The sequence below is a fragment of the Fusarium graminearum genome, chromosome 1, assembly GCF_000240135.3.
Source record: "Fusarium graminearum PH-1 chromosome 1, whole genome shotgun sequence".
NCBI lineage: Eukaryota > Fungi > Ascomycota > Sordariomycetes > Hypocreales > Nectriaceae > Fusarium > Fusarium graminearum.
The window spans coordinates 2,724,250-2,750,531 of NC_026474.1; the positions used below are offsets into that span (position 1 = coordinate 2,724,250).

Here is a 26,282-nt window from a genome sequence, read left to right on the forward strand (position 1 = left end):
GGTGGGGGGGGGTGCCTGGAGGGGCAAAGCCGCATGGGGGGTCTGAAGAAGCGTCTAGCAGCTGCTTGCACCTGGCAGATCTGGGTTTGCTCCACTAAAAAAACTGCAATGTGCGACCCGTAGCCTGGTCTCCTAGACGATGGGCGAAGAGATGGATCTCGAATCGTTTCTGGCTGCTTCTTGGAGGCGAGTGAGTGATTGATTGTTTGGCAGAGCCAGCAAATGCTGCACATGTCTACTACCTGCTAGAAGTTTCGTGTTTATTTCCGTGACTTCCGTCTATTCTGTTTGGCTTTCTGTCCTCTCTTTGTCTCTCTCTGATTCGCTTCCATCTCACTGATGTCATGTCCTCATAAACTTTTTGCTTCCCAAAATTTCCATCGCGGGGCATCCGAGCCAGGGTGAGCAAGCTACAAGTCTAGAGTACTTGTCCGTTGGCGTTGCACCCCACCTACTCAAATGTAACTCGATACTTTGCCCCACCAACCGACCTCATGTTGGACGGACAGCTCCTGCCCCTCCTTTGACTGGCGTTGCACTTTTTCACTGTCGCTCTTCTCTCCCTGGGGTTTAGCACTGAGAAAACTCTAGGTTGCCTCTCCATCACGGAACGTCATTAGATGATTTCGGGGGTGTTTTTCTGTGGCAATTGATTGAAATTTTCTGATAGTCTAACTAGCAGTGAATAGTTGTATGCTAATACCAGTTACTGCCTTGATGATAGTCGACATCGGATACATTGTACTGAATGAACATGGATGCCTTGCCTTGCCTTGTTTGTCTTGTCTTGGTGTCCAACAATGGAAACAATGCGCTGGCTACCGCTACTTTGGACGTCGTATCAAGTGATTGGATTAGATATATTAGGTGCATTCCGATACAGGCGGCCTGGCATTTCTGCTTGGTATTGGGTTGGACCTAATGGTTGGTTACACATGTCCACGTAGCTAATGAATTTACTGTCTGTGATATAGACCTGCATGAATCTTGGGTCACTCTTGTAGGTAGTAGGCAGGTATCATTGTACTCTTTACGGGTAGAGATGGGAATACTGTCGCCAATTGACTCCCCAGCCTCTCTCTCTCATATGATTACTGCTTACTAGGCCAGCCTAGTGTTATCAGTTGTACCATCTCGGTCATCTTGGGTTGAAATCACTGTCAGTGAGACCTTTACGGTTAACCCAACGTCAATTGACTTCAGCTCTAATTCTGACAAAGTCCGAATGTCAATTGAATGGATCTCACATCACCCGTCTTGACTAACCCCATTGTTTTTACTCCGAAGTGGATCAACATCTCCATGCTCTTCTTCTGTTGTTGTCTTTTCGTCTCCTCGCTACGGGAAATGGTATCACTTTCTGTTCCTAGTGCTTCCACGACTCTCTGCGCATCCACTTGGGCTCTGGCAGGGCCCAGGGCCCAGGGCTGAGGCGTGGCGTAGTAATCGGAAGGTTCCTGTGTCCCCAATTTGTTTACCTGGGGTGTCTTGTCTTGTCTGTCTGTCTATCAGGCAACCGATGGAGCCCCTGAGGTCATTTGTTGACGTTGGGTTGGTTCGGTTTGTCGTTTGAGGTTTTGTCATTGGGTTTCTTTTTTGGGTTTCACTGCGGCAGCCTCTTTTTATCAAAGCGCCAACTAAAACAACGATTCGTGTACCTTACAGATCACAGCCTGCAATGGACAAAGTCTGACTGTAACAATCCACCTACAACTGTACATATGTAATAATTCCATGATTTTGTATGCATTTGCCTCATCTTGACGTCTTCTTTATTCTTCTTCCTTCTCTTTCTGTACGGGGCAACTCTTCTTGCCTCCCGGCTTCTAATCCTTGTCGGAGGCGACTCAACTCCAAACTGTTGGAGAGCATGTGGGGCCCCATGTCGTGATCAGCTCCATAGAAACGGCTTCCCCATACGTTTGGCTGTTTAATTGGACGGTTGGGCTTTGGCTTCTCGCTTGCCTTTACCCTGGAGCTTCGATTTGAAGCGACGGATTGTCCATCGTGATGAGAAACTTCCATGTCTGTCGATTCTACTGCAAGTTGTGCCTTGCACTAGCATGCGTTAGATCACGGTGGGATGGCGTACACACCATGGTTTCCCGTCTCTAGGCGTTGGACCTGTCGGATGTCATGGCTCACTTCCTAGTGTTGACTAAATTGAAGCTATCACCAACTGCCTGCACTTAACAAGGCACATCTTTGTGAGAGGCAATGGGAACAACGAAATAGACTCGCTCTGTCCAGTACCTGAGTTACATAATTACTTGTCATACTTGATCTCAAGAGACATAGAATTTTGTAAAGTAAACAGGTAACTCAATGGCAAGCTCAAGACTATCTGCGTGTCTGACCGTTGTAAACATGGATCGGCTCGAACCTGTCCCGGAACACCTTGTAAATAAACTACATAAAGCCGGAAAGATTCTAGAACATTTCCTGTTCAAACAAGCTCCCTGAAACCCCACACATCCATCACCGCTATGCTCTTTCTTCACGCCCGAATCAATGTCCAGCCACAAATCCTGGCAGGTCATCCTCCTCAATCATCACCATTGACTTGTCCGCCATCCTCGAACTCGTCTCCGTAGCAGACCCACCCAGAAACCCATTCCAGATCTTTTGCATCACATTATCCGTGCCCCTCAACTTACTCCCCTTCAAAGCCTCCTCGTCCCCTTCACCCACCGTCAGCAACACCTTCTTCGCAGCAGGAAACCCGTCAACGACATGCCACAGGCATCCAAACACCTGATCACTCTCCTGTTCCGCGTAGCCCAGTTCTGAAAGCACGCATGCCAGATGCTTAACCCTGTGCGTGTCCTCACGGCGTAGGAAGTACACCATGGCCGAGTTGAACCCGTAGATATCGTACGCTTCTAGCTCACCGGCGAGATAGACGCAGTCGAGGTTGAAATTGAACCAGACGCGCGGCGGCGCAGACACCGGTGTATCGGACAGAAGCTTTGAGATGCGCCATCCAAAAGCAAGCTCGTAGTGATCCAGAGCCAAGTAGCGCGACTCGCGGTTGATGTGTAGCAGCACAGGCACTGATCTACCCCGTGACCGCTGATTCAATTCATAGCATCTTTGGTCCAGGCGTTCATCGCGCTGGATACAGCATACGACGACGATGCGGGGTTGGATAAGGAACGACCAAATCCGGAGACGTAATTCAGGTGGAAGCTCTGCGAACTGAGGAAACGCGGTGAGTGTCGATGGTGATTTGGAGCGTGAAGAGAGGCCATCGTCAAAAGTGCGAAACTCGAGCCAAAATCTTGGATTCGGACTTTGCTCATCTTCAACTTCGATATCGCTCATGGTGATGGCGGGCTGAGAACAGACGTGGTGATCAATTGACTAAAGGACAGGTATGATATGGCACGATACAACAATTATGTATGATGCAGGTGTTTATAATTTAATAAAGATACTTGATAGTCGGCCGGGTTAAAGAGAAGACGAAACAAAGGCGCATTCATGTTTTACCGCCAGATTTACTTGAGTAGAGTCGAAGTCAATGTCAGGCGATTGACTGACTACCGGACTTACACTACCCCAGCTAATCACTCCGAATACGTACGTGGTACGTGATTCGTCGATACAACTGTTCATCCTATCGCTAGAAAAAAGTATGCTGCCCAACGTCACATACACCCCCATCAATCCTTGAAATTGGCTCACTGTTGTAAACATGACAGTTTGTTTCTCCTCCATTTCAGCTGTCTTGTTCAAATAAGGATATGGCAGACATTGAGGCGGCAGTGATGGGACTAGAGAAAAGGTGTGATACTGGTACATGTTTTAATATCTATTCGCCTAGGGTATATGCAGATTCTAAATGCTAAAAAAATAATTATGTCTATACTCTTTGTCCAGATCGTCCGTTGTATTGCCTATCAAGAAGTCAGACCTGCTGCGAACCTTGCAACCGCCTTGAGGCGTTGGTGTTCTCATCAGAGGCTGCACTCTCCGACCATGCTCCGCTATGCGAGCTGTTAAGCCTATAGCCATTCTTCTCAACCCTGAGGTGCTCCTGGCCACGTAGCAGCTTGAGAAGATAAGACCCCTTTACAATAATATCCGTAGGACCATCCTCCCCAGAAGGACCCTGACCAAGCTTGACATTACCAATACACCATGAGAGAGGGAATGCCTGTAGGAAGTTAGTTTTCGTTCGATACAATGAGGAATATGAATGACATACCAGGGCAACAATGGGAGTGACGGCGACAAATGCCCACACAACACCCATCTTGGCCTGCTCGTTTGCTTCAGCTCCTTTGGATTTGACATGGCTGAACTCTCCAGCACTAGAGCCAAGCCCAGAAGTGTTGTTGAAGACAGCAGACATAATGGTCAATCCAACGGTTCCACCAAAAGGAATTGCGACTGCCATAAGTCCGATAACCGAAGCCCGCAAGTGACGGAAGAGACCAATGCCGTGAAGTGGCGAAGCCATAAAGCGCATGCCGCTTCCACAACCAACAAGAGCCATCATGCCGTATATGACGCTCAATCTATCGGCCCAGATCGCCCACGCTAGAACACCCAAGCCCACTGATTCAGTAAGTGTTCCTAAAAATACAGAAGGAAACGTCATGCGAGGCCAGCGGTTACACATGAAGGAACAAATGTATACACCAACTGTGGAAATGTCAGAAAATCATCCAGTATGGAAAGAAATCCAAGCGACGAACCTCCAAGTCCTGGAACAAAGTAGAGAAGTTGCACACCGGCTTCATCAGAGTCATATCCCTGGAATAATGGTTAGTGTTGACTTGGTGTGACATGATATGAATAAACTTACCCGCACAGCGATGAAGTAGATGTTGCAGAAATAGAGCACCTAAAGAGGTCAGAACGAGAGACCACGAAGCAATACGTTCAACTTACTGCGTACATGCCAACTCCAGTAGCACACTCGCAATAGCAGAGAAGACCAATATCTCGATTTGAGATCAGCTCCCAAGGAATCATTGCCCTTTGCCAAGGCATCTTCTCAGCCACCATGTTTCCAGGGGCAAGAAGGTATTCCCAATAACAAAAGACACCAGCAAAGATGATACCAAGAACCAGGGGAACGATAACAGCTGGCGAAGACCAAGGATACGTCGCTCCACCCCAGGTCATAGCAAGGATAACAAGTCCAAAGCCGAGAATGAACAGAAGCTGGCCACCGAAATCGACGGTTTTAAGTCGTGCGATGAACTTGGTCCGTCTTCCAGTTTCAGCTGTCTCGTTAAGCTCGGGAATAGGCTGGGGGCCGAGGAGCTCCTTGTGCAGGACAAAGAAGGCGACGATGAGGGCGAGAACAGCGATAGGTAGATTGATACCAAAGCACCATCTCCAGTCTGCTCTAGTAAGATATCCTAGTTGTCCTTGTCAGCTGTGCTTATACAAATCTGGCGATATTGAGCAAACCTACCTCCAATAACGGGACCAAGCCCGTATGAAATACCACCAACGAGTGAGAAGATAGCCCAATTTTTTGCATTTTCCTGCAAGGACACCTTATCGGCAAGAACTGTGCGAACAATAACATTCAGCCCAGCTGCAGCGAGGCCCTGAAATCCGCGACCCAGAAGAAGGACCGGGAAAGCAGTCGTGGGAGCTCCAGTACAGAGAGCACTGCCAATAAGCATGAGAATAATGGCGGCATTTAACGATGCATTGCGACCAAAGACATCAGCCATCTGACTCCAAAAAGGTATGAAAGCTGCGGAGGTGAGATTAAAGGCAGAGACGATCCAGTTGAGCTGGGAAATCTCTCCAAAGTCACCAGCAATCCATGGTAGAGCGCTTGCAATACTGTGGAACTCGAGTTAGCTTTTGATCAGGACGTTGCAGATTTACTTTCATACATTGTTGAGTCAAGAGACTGAAGGGCAAAAGGTGCCATGAGGCCAATGATGATTTTCCATCGATATACTCTTGCTGCCTTCTTCTCTGATGCACACGAAGCGCATTTTACGTTCGGGGACTCATAAGCTTCCATATGCCGACATTGTGGTTGTTCCTTGTTGACGTCGTGTTGTGTCTGTTGCATTTCCATTGAAGTGGAAGGAAGTTGTGTCTTTTCGCGGTCTTGCTTGGCCTTGATGGCCTTTCTAACCAACGATATCATGATGTCAACGCAAAGGTGTTGCGGTATGAAAACCAGCCGGGTCGAGTCAAGTACAGAGCTTCTCTTCGGGGTGTAGCTGTGTTCAAGCACTATGGCGCTTGGTACAGAAACTGGGAACAGAGGTCAGGAGCATAACATGGTTTATTTATCTCTTGGAGCTTCTATAGTGAGGTCTTTCCCCATGTCAACTCATGGTTGCAGCTTGTGTATTTTCGTATGTTCAATACGGGGCGACCAGGCGAAGCAAGTCGATCGTCTCTGTGAACGGGTCAATTCGAATGACATTTCTTATTCTGGATGAGAATGGAGTGCGAGAGCCAATGAAAGCATGGGCAACGTTAACTTGCGGTCAGATTGTCTATCCGTGGATGTTACAGTTTATTTGATGCGAGCCTTGTAGGGCAGTGTCTTCGAAAAGACCCTTACAGCTCTCGAAAGGCTTTCCCGTTGTAGTTAGTGCGACAGACCGAACTTAGTTAGACTGGCAGCATGCGTCCTGACAGCTCGAATGAACTGCTGAAATAAGAGAAGGCTCCATCACTAACAGGGGCGCTGAGCCCCGGCAGTAGCAGCCAAGAACCTCATTAAAGTTATGATAGGACCGAAAACGAAACATGACTTCAATAAGCGAAAAGGATTCTTATGGGTTAAGTAATAAGCGATGGCATATCCTTGAATGACGTAGAAGCGAGTGCTGCAGTCAAGATGTGTCCTTGTGGGGAAAAGTGAATAGTTCTATGTGAAGGAAGGAATAAATTGAACACTACAAGATGTTCTGGGACGGAAGCTCCCAGGTTGGGACTTGCCTGATTTCCGCTGAAACCGTTAACGGCAGGGATAGTGATTACAAGCACAGCGTACGACAAGTGCGGCAGGCGCAAAGTTAAACAAAGTCTAGACTTCCTCTTTTCGGGGCTTTGGTTTAATTTATAATTCATCGTCGTCGATACTTCCCTGCACAGGCTAACAGGACCCCTGAAGATTCGAAGATTCGCAATTGCCCCACACTTTGATTGCTGGAACCACAGTTTCGGGGCATGGTTAGAGGTACGAATACTCATGACGAAATCGTGGAACCTCTCTGCCTTATCTTGGTCAACACGGCTCTCATTTGCTATCGTCCCTTGGACCGAACCGAGATGGGCCTTGGCTTTCATCCGTTGCTATACCCGTTGCAGAGCCACGCTTCTTCAGTCAGCACTGTCCTCAGGGTATCAGAAAACCTGACCGCCAAGAGCATAAGCGATGAAATTAGTAGTTCATATTATGCCGCTTAGACTATGCTCCTTAGGTTATTTATTTCTGTACCCTAAGAATCAGGGAGTCAACTTTTCTGCTACCCAGTAGACTGTATCCGTACAGCACAGTCGCAATAAACAACCGGCTCCTTTAGCCCTCGGGAATGCCAAGAGACCGGAATATCATCTGCCTGCTGACCCTATTCTGGATTGTCATTCGCTCATGACATGTGGTGCCTAGACGACCAACACAAAGGCATCACAGGCTGTGAAATATGTTTTCGCAGCATGCGTTTGCTTGTTTATGCTGGCAACAAAAAAAACATATCTGTTACGGGGGAGATAGCTCAATGCTCAGCAAAGGTCAACCCAACAGAGAAATCATCAAGTCCTTTCGAGGGTATGGCAATGATGTAAGAAAGCGCCTCGCCAACCATCGTCAGCCCAGACTTGAAGTGTGGCACATGATGTTTCTACGGGCCGCCCCTTCTAGCTTCCTTATACACCACAAACTTTCAGGTCCGAATAGCACATGAAAGACTCCAGGCTGCCCATTAGACTGCGGCACCCGCCTAACGCTTGAGAGCACTCACACGCCGAGGGACAAATAATTCGGCGGCACAGCATGGGCGGTTGTCTCGCCACTTGAACAGACCCCAAGCCAGTGAATTCCCCTCATCTTGGTGGCAGACTGTAATCTGGAGTTTGGAGCTCATGTGTAAAAGACTTTGCCGGACACTCTCCGTTATGGCTTTATAAAAACAATAACGATTTACAGTATCCAGCCACTCAGAAGCAGTCTATATACCCCAAACTATTCTCGAGGGTGGATCCTCTTCGCCCTAGGCCTCGATTTACCAAGTCTACTTGTCGTCACAGCTGCGTCTGGTAACCATATCCTGAACATCCTGTCGTCCGAAATCCCAACTTTATCACTTCCAATTCTCGGGAAACGTCCGTAACGGTAACGCACATACTCAAAACGGATAGAACATTTTGTGGCGAACGCTTCGCACCTGGCGGCCCTGCACCTACTTCGCTTCTGTAGGCTACTCGGCTATTCTTCCAAGACGCCTTACTGGGTAGCCTCATTCATAGCATCCCGGCTGCATGTTCTTATAACCACTACATTGCGGTCTCCAGATCCGGCACCGATTTCATTCTTCCCGGCTCGTGTTACTCGGAGAATTCTCGCTTTCTTGAATCAAATCGCGTATCTCACTCTCGGTAAGTTCCTACGCACAACCCAGTCTACCTTGATGTTCCTTGAACCCACCGTTCGGCACTGAGCACCTCTTGCATCGGGCTGGCGGAAAAGTTTCATCGCTGCCAGCTCTTGCTCCAAGTCCTTCTGCCCTATCATACTCCCCGGTTGCCTTCACCTAGGTTCTTTTCCCGGAGTCTCGGCTACCCCCATCAACTACACACAGAGGGCAAGGGTGAAGTGCAGCGTAAAGGGTGTGTACACTATGGGGTGTATGGAGGGTCCACTTGACTCTTGTCTAAGTCAGCCAGGTCACAATGCTTTGCTTATATCAGAGCCATATGCCCTCTCGTTTGGGTCGCCCTGGTCTATGTTATCAATCGTCTATTCCTTCTTATCTAGAATCCATTCCATCTATGCCATATTACTGCCCTCAACAAGACTGTCACTACTTCTACCGAACCGCTCTTCGCGGACTCAACGTTAGCACAAGCGTGTCACCGATCTATGACTAGACTTCGTTTCCAATACCTGAAACTAACACAATGACTCAAGTCCGGACCTTCACTCCTCCTCAGTCTCTTGGAGAGAGACTCTCCGACCCATCTTCTGCGCCAACATCTGCCGGCATCGCCGTTCCTAGGACTCTTCCTGACATCCCTGAGCTGGCTCAACCTCGACGAGCTTCTCCGCCAAGACTCAGCGGCGACTATAAACGCTATCCAATGGCCGACGAATCAAAGAAAGACGGTGGTATAACCTTTGCTGGCCAGGATAAGTTGCCGAAGTTACCCATTCCGGAGCTAGAATCCAGCTGCAAGAAATACCTAGAAGCTCTCAAGCCACTTCAAACGGTTCGCGAACATGCACAAACACAGCATGCAGTGAATGAATTCCTTAAAGGTGACGGCCCTGAGCTGCATGAGAAACTGAAGGCATATGCCGAGGGTAAGACGAGTTACATCGAGCAGTTTTGTAAGTTGTGAATCCAATCCCATCCAATAACCAGATGTTAACATTCACAGGGTATGACTCGTATCTAAACTTTGACAATCCCGTTGTGCTCAATCTGAACCCATTCTTTCTTTTGGAAGACGACCCAACACCTGCTCGTAATGACCAGGTCACCCGCGCCGCTTCTTTGGTCGTTTCCTCGCTTGAATTTGTCCGTGCTGTACGCAAAGAAGAGCTTGCACCAGACAAGGTCAAGGGAACCCCCCTTTGCATGTACCAATTTTCGAGACTATTCGGTACTGCTCGTGTGCCCACCGAGGAAGGTTGCCAAATCGAGCAAGATCCCGAATCGAAGCACATTGTTGTTATGTGCCACGGCCAATTCTACTGGTTCGACGTACTGGACGACAACTCAGATGTTATCATGAGTGAAAAGGACATCACAATAAACCTACAGACCATCGTCGATGATGCGACCCAAGTACCTATCCAAGATGCTGCAAAAGGAGCCCTAGGAGTACTGAGTACTGAGAACCGTAAGGTCTGGTCCGGCCTTCGAGATGTTTTGACCAGTGAGCCAGGCTCCAACAACGCAGACTCTCTCGGTATTGTAGACACTGCTCTTTTTGTTCTTTGCCTGGACTATGCGGAACCGACAGATGCCGCAGCCCTCTGCCAAAACATGCTTTGCGGTACTAGTGAGATTGAGAAGGGTGTTCAAATTGGCACTTGCACCAACCGATGGTACGACAAGCTTCAGATCATTGTCTGTAAGAACGGAAGTGCTGGCATCAACTTCGAGCACACTGGTGTGGATGGCCACACAGTTCTGCGCTTCGCTAGCGATGTCTATACCGATACCATTCTTCGGTTCGCTCGCACCATCAACGGCATGGCGCCTTCGCTCTGGGCTTCTTCTAGTCCAGATCCCTCAAAGCGCGACCCCGAGAGCTTTGGCGATGTCAGTGTCACCCCGCGGAAGTTGGAGTGGGATATGATTCCTGAGCTCAGTGTTGCTGTCCGCTTCGCCGAGACTCGTCTAGCCGATTTGATTGAGCAGAACGAGTTTCAGACACTGGACTTCAGCCACTATGGCAAGAACTTCATTACCTCTATGGGGTTCTCTCCTGATGCATTTGTTCAGATGGCTTTCCAGGCCGCCTACTACGGTCTCTACGGTCGTGTCGAGTGCACTTATGAACCCGCCATGACCAAGATGTTCCTGCATGGCCGAACCGAGGCAATCAGGACAGTATCGGAAGAGGTGGTTGATTTCGTCCAAACCTTCTGGGCCGAGAACCCTGCTGAGGCCAAAATCGAAGCGCTCAGGAAAGCTTGTCAGAAGCACACCGCAAATACACGACAATGCGCCAAGGCCGAGGGCTGCGATCGACATTTATATGCTTTGTTCTCAGTTTGGCAACGGAGTTTAGATGAGGATCTCGATTACAGCAACGGTTACTCCAGTCCCGGTGACGAATACTCAGACCAGACCGGATCGCCCGTTGGCAGCCCCGTCCAAGGTTCACATCCTTCCATCGATGGTGTCGAGGTGAGGCCCACGCGAGATCGTGGTTATAGCGTCAACTCTCGATCTCGAGACCAAGCCCCTCTCCCCGCTCTATTCGCCGATGCTGGATGGGATAAACTCAACAACACCATCCTTTCAACATCCAACTGTGGCAACCCTGCTCTTCGTCAATTCGGTTTTGGTCCTACTTCGGGAGATGGATTCGGTATTGGGTATATCATCAAGGATGAAGGACTTGCTATTTGTGTCGCCAGCAAGCACCGCCAGACAAAGCGATTCGTCGACACTTTCGAGAGCTACCTCCTAGAAATCCGCCGTATCCTACGCATCGGCAACCGCAAGATGTCTACTGGCAAAGCAAGCCGTGCCCGTGAGGTAGAGATAGAACGACCCAAGCTTCTCAGTCGCATCAAGTCTCGAGGACGTCCCATCACCGCAGTCGAAAGCCTGCGCTCAGCCACAGGCACCACATCACCTACGAACGAGAGCAGCACATTTAGTGAAGATGATGAAATGGGCGGATGTAAGTTTTATACCTGCAAATGTCTTATGGACGATTTACTAACGTGCTCCGAAGATGGATTTTTCGATGCTGGTATGCTTTTGCAAGCTCTCAAGGCCCGTAGCGAGAATTTCGAATCATCTGACAGTCGTGCCTCGGAGAGAGCCGCCGCTGCACAGGCCCGCCGCCGCGATATTGGAAAGAAATTGAGACTGAGTGATTATTGAGTATAATATCATGCATATATATTGAATAGCATAGCGTGGTCATGGATCTTGTATGGAGTTAAAGGGGCTCATGTATCAAATCAAGATAGGGGGGACATTTGGATATGGTTTATTTACAACTTCCTTCGTGCTTGAAATAAAGCTGCCTAACTTTTTGAGGTCTCGACTTGTTTGTGTATATTCATGATCTATGGCTTCGGGCTACTCGAGTTGGAACAAAGGACAATAGGTAAGGTAGCACACGCAACGAAAAACACCAAGCGTGTTTGTCTAGGGAAAACACAGTAACATAAACCATTCCAAGTAAGCCTGATAAACTCTAGAGCGCCATCTGGGGCGAGAAGGAAATCAAAGAAATCTGGACTCCTGAATCTTGATTGTTCACACTATGACAATCTCGAGCAGTGTGCTATAACCAGGTTACGGTGGAGAAATTCTTACAACCCTATATGTTTCAGATGTCATCATATACTACATGTCACAAGTCACAAGCTAGGAAATGTAAATGTAATAGCGAACCCGGAATTTCAAAGGCCTAGTCTAGATACAGGCTCGCACTTTCTCTCTCCTGTCTCATTCTGGGCCAGCCTACTGGCCTACCCGCCAGGATCTCTCAAGTCCCAAGTAGAAAGCAATAAATTCAGTAGTTGCTGAAATCATACAACCCAAACATGAACCGTTGTCCCCTAGTCGAAATTGTAGTAGCTAGTGAAGAAAACAAAAGCCGAATAGGATAAAAATCGTCTATGCCGATGATCATGATCGTAGCGATCCAAATACATGTACACGCCCCAATCGTGATGTCTGCCTCTCATATACGCTGCCGTTCTCCCCAAGCAAAGCATACCAGAGCAAAGACCCCAGGATAAGCGGCTGTCCTGTAGCGCCCTTTTGATAATGTACACACGACCAACTCTGGGGGTGTCGTGTCAATCGATCGAATCGGGCCTGCGCCCTTCTGGCCAAGATTCTGAGACAGATCAAAGGAAAATCGTGAATCATAGCGGTGTCAACACCACGGTGCCACCGAAAACCGTCATGAACGTCACTATACAAGCGGGTCAATCGTAAGACTTGTCAGTCTAAACCCACTGAACCTCCCCGGTGTTGCCCGTGCTGCCGTTGGCAGGAGTCGTAGGGCCGGCGCTACCCTTAGCAGCGCCGTTGGAAGCAGAGTTGGGGGTAAAGTCGCCTGGAGCCTGTCCATACTGGGGTTGCTGAACAGGTGCGCCAGCAGGAGGGGTCTGGCCATTCATGGCTGGGGTAGGAGAATAGACAGCCATGTTTTGGCGCATGGTGGGCATGGGACCACTGGGAGGAATGCCATTGCCCTGAAGCATAGGAACATTTCCAGAGAGACCTCGAGAGTGGGCAGCCCGTAGAGGGATTTGGCCTTGGGTGTTATCGGCGGGTGTCACCTGGCCGCTAGAAGCAGCGCTACCACGGTTGTCGAAGGCCGAGATCTTAGCTTGAATGCGACGACCGTAGGGTGTAGTTCTGATCTGAGGCAAGATTGGGCGGATCGCCTCTACAAGACGATACTTGTAATGAGGGGTGGCGTACTCCAAGGCTGTCTGAATGACATAGTTGGCAAAAGAGTCTCGAAGAAGGCGCTCCATATCCTGGTTGCGCAGAAGCTCGTCCACGATAAGGTCCCTTGAGGGAGGCTGGGAACAGCGAAGGCACTTCTCGATGACGTTGGAACTGAACTTGTGACGGGACAACTGGCTGATACAGTCCTTGAAGGTCTGAACGATAGGCTCAGTGAAGATAGGCTCGTTCAAGTCAATGATGTATTGGACGACATAATTGCCGAAGGGATCTTGAACAAGGACTCGCGCATGCTCAGTGATGCGCTGGATGAGCCAAAGCTTCTGGTCACCAGATGCATGGTCGATACAACGCTGAAGAACACAGCAGCCATGTCGGTGGGTACCAACCTCAACACAATTGTTGCCCACAGCATCAAAGATGAATTGGGCATCTTGGGGAGGAAGTCTGTTGAGGCACTTCTGAATGACATGGTTGCCGTTGAGGTCCTGGATGAGCTCGACGACTCGGAAACGAAGGGCCTCGATGATGATGTGAACCTGCTGAGGGGTGCTCACATACTCGATCATCTTCTGGAGCGCGCGTGTACCGTGTTGATTGAGCGCAATGCGGACCATATCCTGGGAAGCGTTTTGAATCAAAGTGGTTCTCTCATCGTCATTGCAGAACTCAAGGAGCTTTTGGCACAAATAATTACCAAACGGGTCCGTCATGAGCTCAATGACGTGCTTGTTGGTTTCGTTCCAAATCATGTGGACCTGGTCAGGATTACGTTCCTCGAGCTTCTTCTGGAGGTAGCGGCAGCCATGCTGGTCCTTGCAAAGCTCGTAGATTGTACCTACGAATGATTCGAGAGGCATGTTCTGGAAGCGGGACATGGCTGCATAGAAAGTCAGTATGAAGGATACATTGTCGCCCGAGAATCACTCACCTTCATTGTCAAGCTGGCGGCGATGCTGCATGACACGGGCCTGGCTGTCGCGAGGCTGGTTGCTCTGGTTGTAGTGACCAGCATTGTATCCGTTGTAGTTCTGAGGCTGATACATGCTGCCACCGTTGGCTCCATTCATGCTCATCTGCTGCATACTGCTCGCAAGCATGTTCGCATTGTAGGCGCTGGGCTGATGGGTGGCACCCTGGGGGGCTCCTTGTGGAACACTGCCCTGGGGAGCACCCTGGGGAACGCCGTAGCCGCTGACGGGATAATACCCGCTGTTATTGTTAAAGTTGCCGTTCATGGAAGGGGCCCCAGTTGGGGTGTTGCCCATAGATGCCGGGGCGGGAGCTGTGGTGCTAGGTCCAAAAGGAGCGGCACTGGCCTGCAGAGCAGACTGGATGGAAGGGTAGCCAGATTGTTCACGGCTGACAGCAGTGTTGTCAGAAGAAATTTCACGACTGTGACCACGATGAATGGCACCGGCAGGAATTCGGCCGAGGCTGGCATTGTGATTGTGGAAATGCTGCTGGGCGTGGGTGTTGGCCTTAGAGGACGAACCTCCTGGGCTCTTGACAGTTGGGACATCATTCGAAGAGAACGAGCCCTGTAGCTTAGGGGGTGTGGCCATGTTGCCGTTACCAGGAGGGGACATCAGAGAACCGGTTTCGATAGCGTTTTCGGAGATGTACTTTAGGTCAATGGAGTGACGGAGGGAAGCAGGCCGAGAGGCGAGGCCCACAAGATCGCTCACAATGTTGGAGGTTCCGTTGATCGAAGAGAGATTCTGCTGAGGGCGCTGACAGTTAACAAGACTACTCGGGGATCTTGAGGATGATGTTGGTTCGGGTTAAGGAGAAAGCGATAGGGAAAGGTCCAATGTGGCCGAGGACACAGAGACTTGGGCGTAGCGATGCGGGTCAGGCAATGAAGCAACAATAGCAGCGATATAGATTCTATAGTGGGGCGCTCGAAGGTACGAACAAAGCCCAGAATCTTGTTGCGCAATAGACCAACAATGTACTAACAATAGAAGAACAAAAAAGAGATTGTGGCCTAAGCAAGTGGGTAGGGGATAATTGTGCACAAAAGTTAAATATAAACGAAACAGGTGAATGGTAGGGGCAAAGTTGAGGTGAAGCTGCACCTCTGGAGAAAATGTGGAGCTCAGTTGCGAGTCTCGGTCTTAGAGAGGATGTATGGAAATCCTGAAAGATAATCTCCCCTGAGACCATCCACAACGCCAACTCTCTAAAAACGGTCAAGGGTATAGAATGTATGGCACGGGACGAAGAATAAAGACTAGATGAAAAGTCAACTCACCATCTGGTCGTCACGGCGAACAAGGGTCGGGAAGTTTTCGTCAGGAACACTGTGGCCCAGCGCATTTGAATCCTCGTCGCCGAAAAGGAAACGAGTAGTGTTCGTCTGATCGAGGCCTACATCGTACAATCCGGTGCGCGAACGTGTCACAGGCATTGAGTAGCGGTTGATGCTGTCGTCAGAAGACATGGTTAGTTTTGTTTGTTTGTGTTCTGGGGGAAGCTCTTGAAGTTTAATATGAACGAGTTGGAAGTGTGTGTCCGATACTGAGTACAGTAATCAAGGGTGAAGTGATTCCAACGAAAGAGCTTTTTTGATGATGTGTTTGCAGGGTGCAATGTATGAAGCAATCGTGGAACAGAAAGGGTTAATCTGAATGAGTGGTGTTGTTTTGAGAAGTGTTGTGGTGTGAGAGAAGAGTTGGTTGTGACTCGAACAAGGGATCAACTGCAGGTCTTTATATCTCCCAAAAGCCAAAGCGAGAGTGAATCACTGCCTCTGCCTCTGATACCTTTAGTCCCCTTCCCCACTAGAGGAGGCTCGCATACCCAGTTTAGGAGAGTCTGCTGGCTTGACCTCTAAGCCGGACCATTCGCTACAACAGTTCGATCTATTGTAGCTGTCTGCGACTTGAACCGAGCACTCGACACCCTGAACTGGGCCCGAATTTGACGATGAAGCTTCTCCAGACCTCCTGACTTCAGGGTCTCGGCCGCAAGTGCCACTTGGAACGACGCAGGCCCGCGATATATATGCGATGGTTGTTTGTTTGCTTACGAATTACCCGACCGATGGCTACTAGGGTCCTGTCGAACAGCCTCCTCCTTCTCGTCGTCACTATTCCGGCGTGTAGTTGGGACAGAGCGAGAAGGCATCTGTGTTGTGGTGTCGTCGAAGCCGAATCGTGCCTGTCTTATACCAGATTGAGGCGAAGCGAGCTGCGAACCGGATCGGACGGCGCGGTTGAAGAAACCTGGCGGGGAGGTCAAGCTGGACATCGAATATCGGCTCGGTCGTGACAAAAACGTAGGGAACCCAGAGTTGTCGCGATACTCTGGGGGTGTTGTAGGCTCGGACTGGTGACCACCCATTCTACCCACTTCCTCCTCCATCTGAGCAAGTTCCAAAGCTTCCCGCCGTTGTTGCTGATCCAACTTTTGCATCTCGAGCTCAAAACGCCGCCTTTGTTCCCGGATGCGCTCATACTCCATCTTCTTCTTCTCGATCTAAGCTTGCCGTTAGTCAACGACCAAAACTTGTCCGGCAAAATTCGCATCGCTTGGGACTTCGGAGTCCTTCGGAGTATGTGACAGAGCCAGACGGGAAATCGGTTTCAAAACGTACCAATTGCACCTTTTGCATCGCCTATAAACAGGTATGTCAGCATTTGCTAATACTACGTTGGCGATACCGAATATCTCGAAACAGAAACAAGTCGCCAGAAGCCTCGAAGCACCAAACAAGCGGTGGTAAATCCGCAATATCTTGCCAACTCACATTATAATCCTGGGAAGGCTCTGGTACTCGCTGAGCACCTAGGGTAGATAGTGTCGGGACTCGACCAGAGTCGGTGGTGAAGCGACGGGGAAGGCCAGATCGATGGTCGTGAGCTCCGATGTGAGAGTTGGCTTGGGGGGGCTGCATTCTGGAGGCATTTCGAGGAGGTGAGACAAACGAGTGCATGGCCGGGTCGTTGCCCCGCGGGGACTGCTGAGAACGAAAGCGTAATTCGTCCATGGCAGGCTAATAGATACAAGATAGTACACGCCGAATTGGCAAGCGGTCTCAGTCTATGACACTAAAGACATGAGAGAAACAAACAAGTATCAGCAAAAGCGATTATACGCAATGTAAGATGAAGCAGAGGAAGAGCAAAAAGAGCCGAAGGCGTTGGATGGAACGTTGTTGAGAGGCGGGGTGGACGTGGTCAGTGTGGATATGGCATTGGGAATGGGGGTGTCTTTTGGGACTGGGCTCCTTCAGGTAATGTAGGTAGGTAGCCCAGGGGGTTCGTAGGGACTGGGTTGGTACGCCTCGACTAGAACTGAAATAGCCAGTGGACTCGAGCAGGGTGATGACGGGGTGCATGTGTGTGTATCCGTACTGTATACAGAACACATGAGAAAAGGGAGGATAGAGGATGTTCAAAACGAAGGAAGATGAGTTGGGTTGGGTTGGAAGGGATGACGAAGCTTCAAGCCAACGCGGATGGCGAGCCTTTGTGGAAATGGAGAAAGAGCAGAGCTTCAAGGTTGAAGTGTTGGATTCGGAATGGTGCAACTGGAAATAGCACCAAGATATAGTGCGACGGTAGGGTGGATGGTGTTATTGAGGATGGCAATAGTGGTATGTATGAATGTTGGTTACGGAAAGGGAGTATCAATGAACAATACATCATCTTCATCTTGGTACTCTGTTCTCGACTGTCTTCATCTTCTATCTTCTGAGCCAGCAAGCGACCATTTGCGACAGGTTGCGAAGACTTGTCTGGCTCGCCATATCGTCGGAATTAAGGCAGCATGAGCGTACGATCATTACTCAGTAGGCGTGCCATGCCGCCATGTGAACGGACATCTGCCAATCAATGCATGGACGAATACCGGTCTGCGCTACGTCGGCGGGCGGCGGTAGGTGGTCGGGGTGCGTGTTTGTATTCGCCGCGCTATGCTACCCTTGGCCGAGGACGAGAAGAGCGGAGAGAGGAGAGACAGGACAGGACAGGACAGAGTGATAAGATTTGATGGTGCATTGATGCTATAATACCTCCAAGTAGTTGACGACTTTGAAAGGGAAGCTGAAGAGGGCAGTTGCAAGAACGACAAGAAGGAAGGAAGTTAGGTAGCTGGTTCCTTCCCAGGGATACCTCGACACGGGAACCAGAAGCTCTGGACAAAAAAGATGAACCAACCTGGATTTGAAATGGCACTCCGTACGTGGGTGGGAGTAAACAATCGTACAACGGACACTTGGCGCGTGTCTTATTCGGTGATGTCTAACGGCAAGATGAGCTGATGATTGCACAATGGTTTACACGCTTTCTCTCTCTTACAGCGCGCCCTGGAAAGCCAGGAGCGACAAGCTGGTCTGGAGGAAAGGGATGGGCGGAGCGGAATGCGATAGATGAATAAGAGAATAAAGGTAGGTTGATAGTAGAAGAGAAGGAGAAAAAAACGTCCAGTCGGTGATGGGAGCTCACTAGAAGAATGGGAACCTGGCCTTAGGCGGGTGGATGTTTGGCGCTCGGCTCTGGAGGTCGGCGTCAGACGTGGGGAGCTGTGGACACAAGACAGGGACTAGCAGTCAGTAAAAGGCAAGTCGTTGAAGCACCGAGATGCAGGGTTCAGTTACAGGTCAAGGATGGGGCATGAACGAGGATGCGCCCCAGGAACGGCAAAGAACGACAAGGTTTCGGTTGTTTGGGGAATCTATGTAATAGAGTTTCCTTCTCGACAACAAAGCTTGTCTGTGTTTTGTGTGTATGTGAAACAAAACAGAGTTCTTGTTGTCAATATTAAAGTAGGTAGGTATCCTCGAGACACAAAGACAGACAAGTTCAGCCAGGCCGCCTTGCTCAATACCCTAGGTAGTTTATGAAGCTCTTGGTAAGGTCCAGGTCTGCACATGCGTCTCAACCAACCCGAAATCCTGGGATTGCAATCATCAACGTCGTGCTGCGCATACCTTGGTAGTTACGGGTATACGATGAACGAATTCATCCAAGACACATGAAAATGTTTTCAGCGACAGCTGCAGACGCGGCTGTTACCATCAGAGCCCAATTAAACCACTACTATAACAAGACCACCCACCAGTGGAACCCAAGCCAGGCACCATCAGAAGCCAACTCTCCAGCTGCCAGGGGACGGGACGGAGGCAGAGAGATGGATGGATGGATACAATGTCCACTTCGCGCAACGGCTAGGCACATTAACTACCTATGTTAGTGGTGGTGCGCAGTTGGTTCTATCAACCTATTCCAGAATAACCAAATAGAGTGTTCGACTTATTGCAAGGTCTCATTATTTTTCATGAGAAGCTAATACTCGTCAATGCAAAGTTTCAACCAACATCTTAAGACTAGAAAATACCTCGGTGTATTCTCATCCGGATCCGCGGGAAGACTTTCGATGATGGTTGCGTGGTACAAAGTCATAAGATGTGCTGAGACAAGCATGTCAAGCAGTCAGACTTGATTCACTCCTTCTGGTTGCCTTTCTTTGTATGTTGCAAGGCAGTGAGCTGTTTTAGTTGACATCGAAACTATGACAACACTTGGATCGAATCTTGCATTGAACCGCAGCTTGACAGAGCATGGAGGGTTGCAGGGATCATGCGTCGTAGGTCCCTGGTGGTGGCAGATACGACAGGAGGACCCTATCTTTCCTTCATAATTCTTTATTAGCCGCAAATCTTTACCGGAGTTTTTATCCCTCCTGACCTCGACAAGTGTCGTGCTACTAAATGGTACTCGACAACATCCCGAGCTAATGGAAGGCAAGGACGAATTATAAGATGTGAGACATGCAGGGAAAGGAAGGTGAGATTAGTAGTCGCAGATGCTATTGGATCCTGCATTTCAGCTTCTCCTCCCACAAAAGGAAGCTACGGCAGAGCTTCAAGTCACCCCTCCTGCGCTCCCACAAGTTTAGATAGAGGTTGCTTACCAAGGTATGCTCGTATTCAAGGTCCTTCTCTCATCAATCCGCTCAAACTCCAAAGACCGCTGCGACCGCCTACATGGTATTCCAACCTTACTCTGTACAACTTGAGGTTTCTTCCATTGATCACATCCCGGGATATGCACCAGGTTCCCACTCGTAGTCAGCGGGGGTATGATGAGATCTTTAACAGCCAAGACATGAGCATTAACGGACCGCGCTCCTTCAAGGGAAGTGGAAGGGATTGATATCTCTCAAGACCCCTGTCCTCCAAAGGCACGCAAGACGTGGACCAAGCGCGCATCCCCGTCCCCTCCATTGTACGTCACCGATTGGTTGGTATTGTTGTCCTTCCTGCACGTCACCCAAAAACCCATATTGAACTGCAGCAGTCAAACTAACACGTCCCCAGATTGCCCTTGGTGTGCATCGGCCAGGAACGCTCAGGCGTAGGAGCTTGTTCGGCTTGACAGGTCCACGATTTCGTCACAGACCGAATCATCAAAAGCATCGTCACTCCATTTTCGGCAACACTGGTGCATTTTGAGTCGCCAGCCATCCGCCACAAACAATTGACACATGACAATCTATGGTTTTTAGTTTTATTCACCGCCTCTAAGCATTTATCCGCATGACGCTCCAGGGGCTTGAAATTGTTCATACCTCAACCTCAAGTCAAATATACACAGATACGTAGCTGACAATAGCTAGGTACCCAAGAGGATCCAGTCCGATGGAGCATGACTCCTTGCTGATTTCGCATCGTTGTTGATGGAACCCGACTAGGGACCGATCATTGGACCGACGTAGCCTTGGTCTGTGTTGCACTTGGCGCTCTGTTTCCCTTTGGCCTCACGCAGTACCGCCTTTCGTATAGGCCAGTCAACTTCTAACATCGTTGTGACATCTGTTAGATCACGAGGATGTTGGTTTGGTATCGATGTCGGGGTTTCACAAAAGACCCTCGGCTGGGTCGGTTCAAAGTCTACCTCAACCACACTGTTGCATACGGGAGACAGGGCAAATTATACTTGATAGCTGTTGTGGTCTAGCCACTGCTGTCGGGTTGTGGTTGTCACTATGCTTTGAGTTGCGCGTGTTGTTGTCAGGAACTGTTCCTACACTTGCGAACACTTCGTCATTGTAAAGACTCGAGGCATTGAAACTGGCTATACGAGTCGTTGCTTGGGACTATTCCGGTATACAGTACACAATCCCAATGGTCAACTATTCTATACAGCCCACACAAGCTGAAACGTTTCTAACAAAAATCATCCTTTTGATGACTTACGAGCGCTGTAAAGCAGTTGTTATAATAATCTATCACTGGCAATAACAAGGCACAGCAAGATCACTACAGCCTCTGTTTACTCTTATGACTGAGGCTCACCTAACTTTCCCCCTCACAACAGAGAAGGCCCAATCCCTTCACCGACTTTTGCATCCTACTACTGCAAGTGGCCCATCAAGCTACCTACCTGCCTTAGTACCTAGTCGTTTTGCCGTCCCACTTTGCTACGTAGCAATTCAAGAAGTCAGGGTCCGGTCAACGCACTTCAGAAGCTAACTGTCGGCGCCAAGAATGATATTGGTGGTCCATCTGGTCGTGGCATATCTATCGAGAATTACCATAATACTTTCTGTCACTGTGCTATCAAGTGAATGAATACTACTGCCGTCACAATAATCCCTCTATTGGCGTACGTCGGTATAATAAAGTAGCCTGTCGGTATGACTAGTCGACCACAATGAAGAAATTGGATAGTTGATTTTGGGGTTCATTCTATGATACTCTTGAGCTCATATTGATTTGTATGTCATAAAGTCCACCCAAAAGTATAGAAATCGCCAGGAGTCTAGAATGAGCTTTCATAACGTTTAACAGACAATTCAATAACCAGATTGATACCATTGACAACTATGAAGGATGGTGAACATAATGTTGATAACGAGTCTTCAAGATAGCTGTAGGGTAAGCTCGGCAACTATGATGAATGCCGATGTCTCTATGTTCAACTAACGAACACCCATTGAAATTAGGAGATATACATAACTCAACTTACATAGGCTTAATGAAACAACATCACCTGTAGCCTATAGCCCACTCATCAAAGTACTGCGTGCTCTTGAAGATATCTGCCAGAGTCGAGCTAGCTCACGTGACTCGTATCTTATCGCATCGCGCTCGTCCCCCACCGTGGCGCAACCAACCGAGTCCGGCTCCACCTATGACCGCGGGGCAAGAACTTTTTGCGAAGCTATCGCAAAGCTGTTGCAGAAAAAAAGTAGACAGTCCGCGCAAACACGCACCCGAATCTTCCGTCGTAGATGTGCGCTCTTAGGTGACATTAAAAATGCCTACGGTTGACGATGGCTTCGAAGCCCTTCTAGAGCCATTCTACAATGGCAAGAAGCTTACTGATCCTATTTCCACCAAGGAGGACAAGTTCCAGCTTTTACCAGCCTTCCTCAAAGTCAAGGGTGAGACTGCCGATTCCTCTTATGAGTGCTGTCACTAATTAACTTTCAAGGTCTCGTCAAGCAGTATGTCTCTACGCGCATATAATTGTCGTCTCCCAGCAGTTACTGACTAGCGATCTAGGCACATTGACTCATACAACTTCTTCGTCGAGCATGAGATCAAGGATATCGTGCGCGCCAACCGAACCATCCGAAGTGAGGTCGACAGTAACTTCTGGCTAGAGTAGGTTCTATATGTGTCAGAAGCCTCCATAATATTGACCGTCTCGTCTAGATTTACAGATATCCGAGTCGACAAGCCTCGGCGACAAGATTGGCAGGATGCTAAATCACATACCGAAGTCACTCCCATGGAGTGTCGTCTGCGAGATATGACATACGCCGCGCCTATATCCGTCGATATTCAATACATCCGAGACAAACAAAGAATTGTACGGAAGAATGTACCCCTGGGACGCATGCCAGTCATGCTCAAGAGTTCCATATGTCGCCTTGGTGGAGCGAACAACACAAAGATGGAGGAGATGAACGAGTGCCCGCTTGACCCTGGTGGTTATTTCATTATTGGTGGAACTGAGAAGGTCATTCTTATCCAGGAGCAATTAAGCAAGAACCGTATCATTGTCGAAGCGGACGAGAAAAACAACATCATTTCGGCATCGGTCACCAGTTCAACACACGAGCGAAAATCGAAGACCTATGTTACGCTAAAGAAGGACAGAATTCTCCTCACACACAACGTTTTGGTGGAAGGAATTCCGATTGTTATCATTCTTAAGGCTCTGGGTGGCTTGTCGGACATGGAAATCATGCAGCTCGTGGCAGGATCCGATGGACGATACCAGGATGAATTTCTGGTGAACTTTGATGAGGCCACCAAGGTTGGTGTTTTCACCCAGCACCAAGCTCTAGAGTACATTGGAACCAGGGTCAAGATGGCCCCTCGCAGGGGAATATTCGGTCCTCAGGTGCGCCGCAACCATGTCGAAGAAGGTCTTGATGCCCTGGCCAATTTGGTCATTGCTCACGTACCCATTGAGGGTCTTGATTTCTATCCCAAGGCCATCTACGTGGCCATGATGACAAGGAGGGTTCTCATTGCTGCTCACAACCCCAAGCTTGTTGATGATCGAGATTTCGTGGGAAACAAGCGACTTGAGCTTGCTGGTCAACTTCTCTCACTCCTATTTGAAGATTTGTTCAAGCAGTTCACAACTAACGTCAGGATGTCGATTGACAAGTTTCTCAAAAAGAACAACCGCGCCGTGCCTCTCGACGCTGTCAACATGATCAGCAACCACGCCAACAATATTGGTTACGGAATCAACCGTGCCATTCAGACCGGAAACTGGAATGTCAAACGTTTCAATATGAATCGAGCGGGTGTCACCCATGTCCTTAGTCGGCTCAGCTATATCGCTGCTCTTGGTATGATGACAAGAATCAGCAGTCAGTTTGAGAAGACACGAAAGGTATCCGGTCCTCGCGCGCTACAGCCATCACAGTGGGGTATGCTCTGTACGTCAGATACGCCCGAAGGTGAAGCTTGTGGCTTGGTAAAGAATTTGGCTTTGATGACTCACATCACCACCAACGTGGACGAAGAACCTGTGAAACGATGGATCTTTACACTTGATGCTGGCGTCGAGCCTATCCGCAACTTCTCCGGTGCTGAGATGCATCGGGAAGGGAGCTATATCATTCATGTGAACGGCACGCCGTTCGCTTTGACCCGATACCCGAAACGATTTGCCCAAAAGTTTAGAACGATGCGTCGAAGAGGTTGGATCTCTCCATTTGTTGGTATTAACATTAACACCCACTTCAACGCTGTTCATATTGCCACTGATGAAGGACGAATTTGCCGACCTTATATCATTGTCAAAAACGGCAAGCAGAAGCTCAAGCCTGAACACCTGCGACTACTTCAGATGGGCAAGGCCACATTCGACGACTTCCTGAACCGTGGAATTGTCGAGTATCTTGACGTGAATGAGGAGAACGACGCGCTCATTACCATTTATGAACACCAAGTCACACAAAGTACCACTCATTTGGAAATCGAGCCATTCACTGTTTTGGGAGCCGTTGCGGGATTGATTCCCTTCCCTCACCACAACCAGTCTCCTCGAAACACCTACCAATGTGCTATGGGTAAACAAGCCATTGGGGCAATCGCCTATAACCAGTTTAACCGTATCGATACCCTTTTATACACCCTTGTCTATCCCCAACGACCCATGGTTATCTCCAAGACCATTCAACTCATTGGCTACGACAAGCTTCCTGCGGGACAAAATGCCACCGTTGTTGTCATGTCGTACTCAGGATACGATATTGAAGATGCTTTGGTCCTGAACAAAGCGTCAGTCGACAGGGGTTTTGGCCGATGTCAAGTGTTCAGAAAATACACAACGGAATTGCAGAAGTACCCTAACGGCCGCAGGGAACGCATTGGAGATCCCGAAATGGAGGGCGAAGGCAAGAGTAAGCGTCGCATTACTAAACACGAGGCTTTGGATGACGATGGTCTCGCAATTGTTGGTTATAAGGTTCACAGCGGCGAGGCCATGGTCAAGAAGGAAACTCCACTCGACCAGACCAGCACCGGTATTGGACTGGACCGCGGACCTGGCGAGTTCCGCGATTCATCTGTTTCTTACCGAATCGCAGACCCTGCCTATATCGACAAGGTTATGATTTCTCAAACAGAGAAGGATACCACCGTCATCAAGGTCCAGACTCGACAGACTCGACGTCCCGAGCTGGGTGACAAGTTCTCATCTCGTCACGGCCAAAAGGGTGTTGTGGGTATCATCGTTGAGCAGGAGGACTTGCCCTTCTCTGACAGCGGGTTGAGCCCTGACATTATCATGAACCCTCACGGTTTCCCCTCTCGAATGACTGTTGGCAAACTGCTTGAGTGTCTCACTGGAAAGGCTTCCATTATTCATGGCCGACCCGACTACGGTTTTGGTGATGCTTTCCGCTCTCACCCCCTGGAGGAGATGAGCCAGGTGCTGGTAGACCATGGATTCTCTTGGGAGGGCAAAGACTACTTCACATCTGGTATCACTGGAGAACCCTTGGAAGCGTATGTCTTCAACGGACCCATTTACTACCAGCGACTCAAGCACATGGTGCAAGACAAGATGCATTCTCGATCTCGAGGTCCCCGTGCCATCTTGACTCGCCAACCCACAGAAGGTCGTTCGCGAGACGGTGGTCTACGCCTGGGAGAAATGGAACGTGATTGTTTGATCGCCTACGGTGCTTCCCAGCTGCTGCTGGAACGGCTCATGATCAGCTCGGACGGTACTGAGATTGATATTTGCCAGCAGTGTGGTTTGTTTGGATACAAGGGTTACTGTCACACATGCAAGAGTACCAGAGAGGTTACCAAGATGACGATGCCGTACGCAGCGAAGCTGCTTGTGCAAGAGCTTATCAGTATGAATGTCGGAGTACGACTCCAGATGGATGACGAGTTTCCCCATCCCAGGTAATGAGGTTGCACGACGTGGACATGCATAAGAATGGAGTTTTAGG

General features: G+C 49.2%; 8 protein-coding genes across 8 annotated transcripts; 3 read left to right on the forward strand and 5 right to left on the reverse strand.

The window, feature by feature from the left end:
• Positions 1–2,315: 2,315 nt before the first annotated feature.
• Positions 2,316–3,457, reverse strand: FGSG_11835 (uncharacterized protein). Its single transcript, XM_011318254.1, has one exon. The coding sequence runs from the start codon at positions 3,322–3,324 to the stop codon at positions 2,509–2,511; it is 816 nt and encodes a 271-aa protein (XP_011316556.1). The 5' UTR covers positions 3,325–3,457; the 3' UTR covers positions 2,316–2,508.
• Positions 3,458–3,910: 453 nt separating this feature from the next.
• FGSG_11836 (uncharacterized protein) lies at positions 3,911–5,699 on the reverse strand (the record flags this gene model as incomplete). Its single annotated transcript, XM_011318255.1, has 6 exons — positions 3,911–4,159; positions 4,211–4,563; positions 4,704–4,761; positions 4,814–4,852; positions 4,900–5,375; positions 5,432–5,699. 6 exons carry the CDS (start codon positions 5,697–5,699, stop codon positions 3,911–3,913), a joined length of 1,443 nt encoding a protein of 480 aa, XP_011316557.1.
• A 1,201-nt stretch (positions 5,700–6,900) lies between these two features.
• On the forward strand, positions 6,901–7,407 carry FGSG_11837 (uncharacterized protein; the record flags this gene model as incomplete). The annotated part of the gene is made up of 2 exons (XM_011318256.1): positions 6,901–6,987; positions 7,159–7,407. The coding sequence occupies 2 exons, from the start codon at positions 6,901–6,903 to the stop codon at positions 7,405–7,407; spliced, it is 336 nt and encodes a 111-aa protein (XP_011316558.1).
• Positions 7,408–9,117: 1,710 nt separating this feature from the next.
• On the forward strand, positions 9,118–11,786 carry FGSG_00840 (uncharacterized protein; the record flags this gene model as incomplete). The annotated part of the gene is made up of 3 exons (XM_011318257.1): positions 9,118–9,547; positions 9,598–11,580; positions 11,635–11,786. 3 exons carry the CDS (start codon positions 9,118–9,120, stop codon positions 11,784–11,786), a joined length of 2,565 nt encoding a protein of 854 aa, XP_011316559.1.
• Positions 11,787–12,868: 1,082 nt separating this feature from the next.
• On the reverse strand, positions 12,869–15,783 carry FGSG_00841 (uncharacterized protein; the record flags this gene model as incomplete). Its single annotated transcript, XM_011318258.1, has 3 exons — positions 12,869–14,217; positions 14,269–15,070; positions 15,595–15,783. 3 exons carry the CDS (start codon positions 15,781–15,783, stop codon positions 12,869–12,871), a joined length of 2,340 nt encoding a protein of 779 aa, XP_011316560.1.
• A 584-nt stretch (positions 15,784–16,367) lies between these two features.
• Positions 16,368–17,331, reverse strand: FGSG_00842 (uncharacterized protein; the record flags this gene model as incomplete). The annotated part of the gene is made up of 3 exons (XM_011318259.1): positions 16,368–16,820; positions 16,939–16,959; positions 17,092–17,331. 3 exons carry the CDS (start codon positions 17,329–17,331, stop codon positions 16,368–16,370), a joined length of 714 nt encoding a protein of 237 aa, XP_011316561.1.
• A 3,703-nt stretch (positions 17,332–21,034) lies between these two features.
• Positions 21,035–21,852, reverse strand: FGSG_11838 (uncharacterized protein; the record flags this gene model as incomplete). The annotated part of the gene is made up of 5 exons (XM_011318260.1): positions 21,035–21,159; positions 21,263–21,443; positions 21,544–21,548; positions 21,731–21,767; positions 21,808–21,852. 5 exons carry the CDS (start codon positions 21,850–21,852, stop codon positions 21,035–21,037), a joined length of 393 nt encoding a protein of 130 aa, XP_011316562.1.
• A 754-nt stretch (positions 21,853–22,606) lies between these two features.
• FGSG_00843 (DNA-directed RNA polymerase III) lies at positions 22,607–26,239 on the forward strand (the record flags this gene model as incomplete). The annotated part of the gene is made up of 4 exons (XM_011318261.1): positions 22,607–22,733; positions 22,784–22,796; positions 22,855–22,956; positions 23,008–26,239. 4 exons carry the CDS (start codon positions 22,607–22,609, stop codon positions 26,237–26,239), a joined length of 3,474 nt encoding a protein of 1,157 aa, XP_011316563.1.
• Positions 26,240–26,282: the final 43 nt, after the last annotated feature.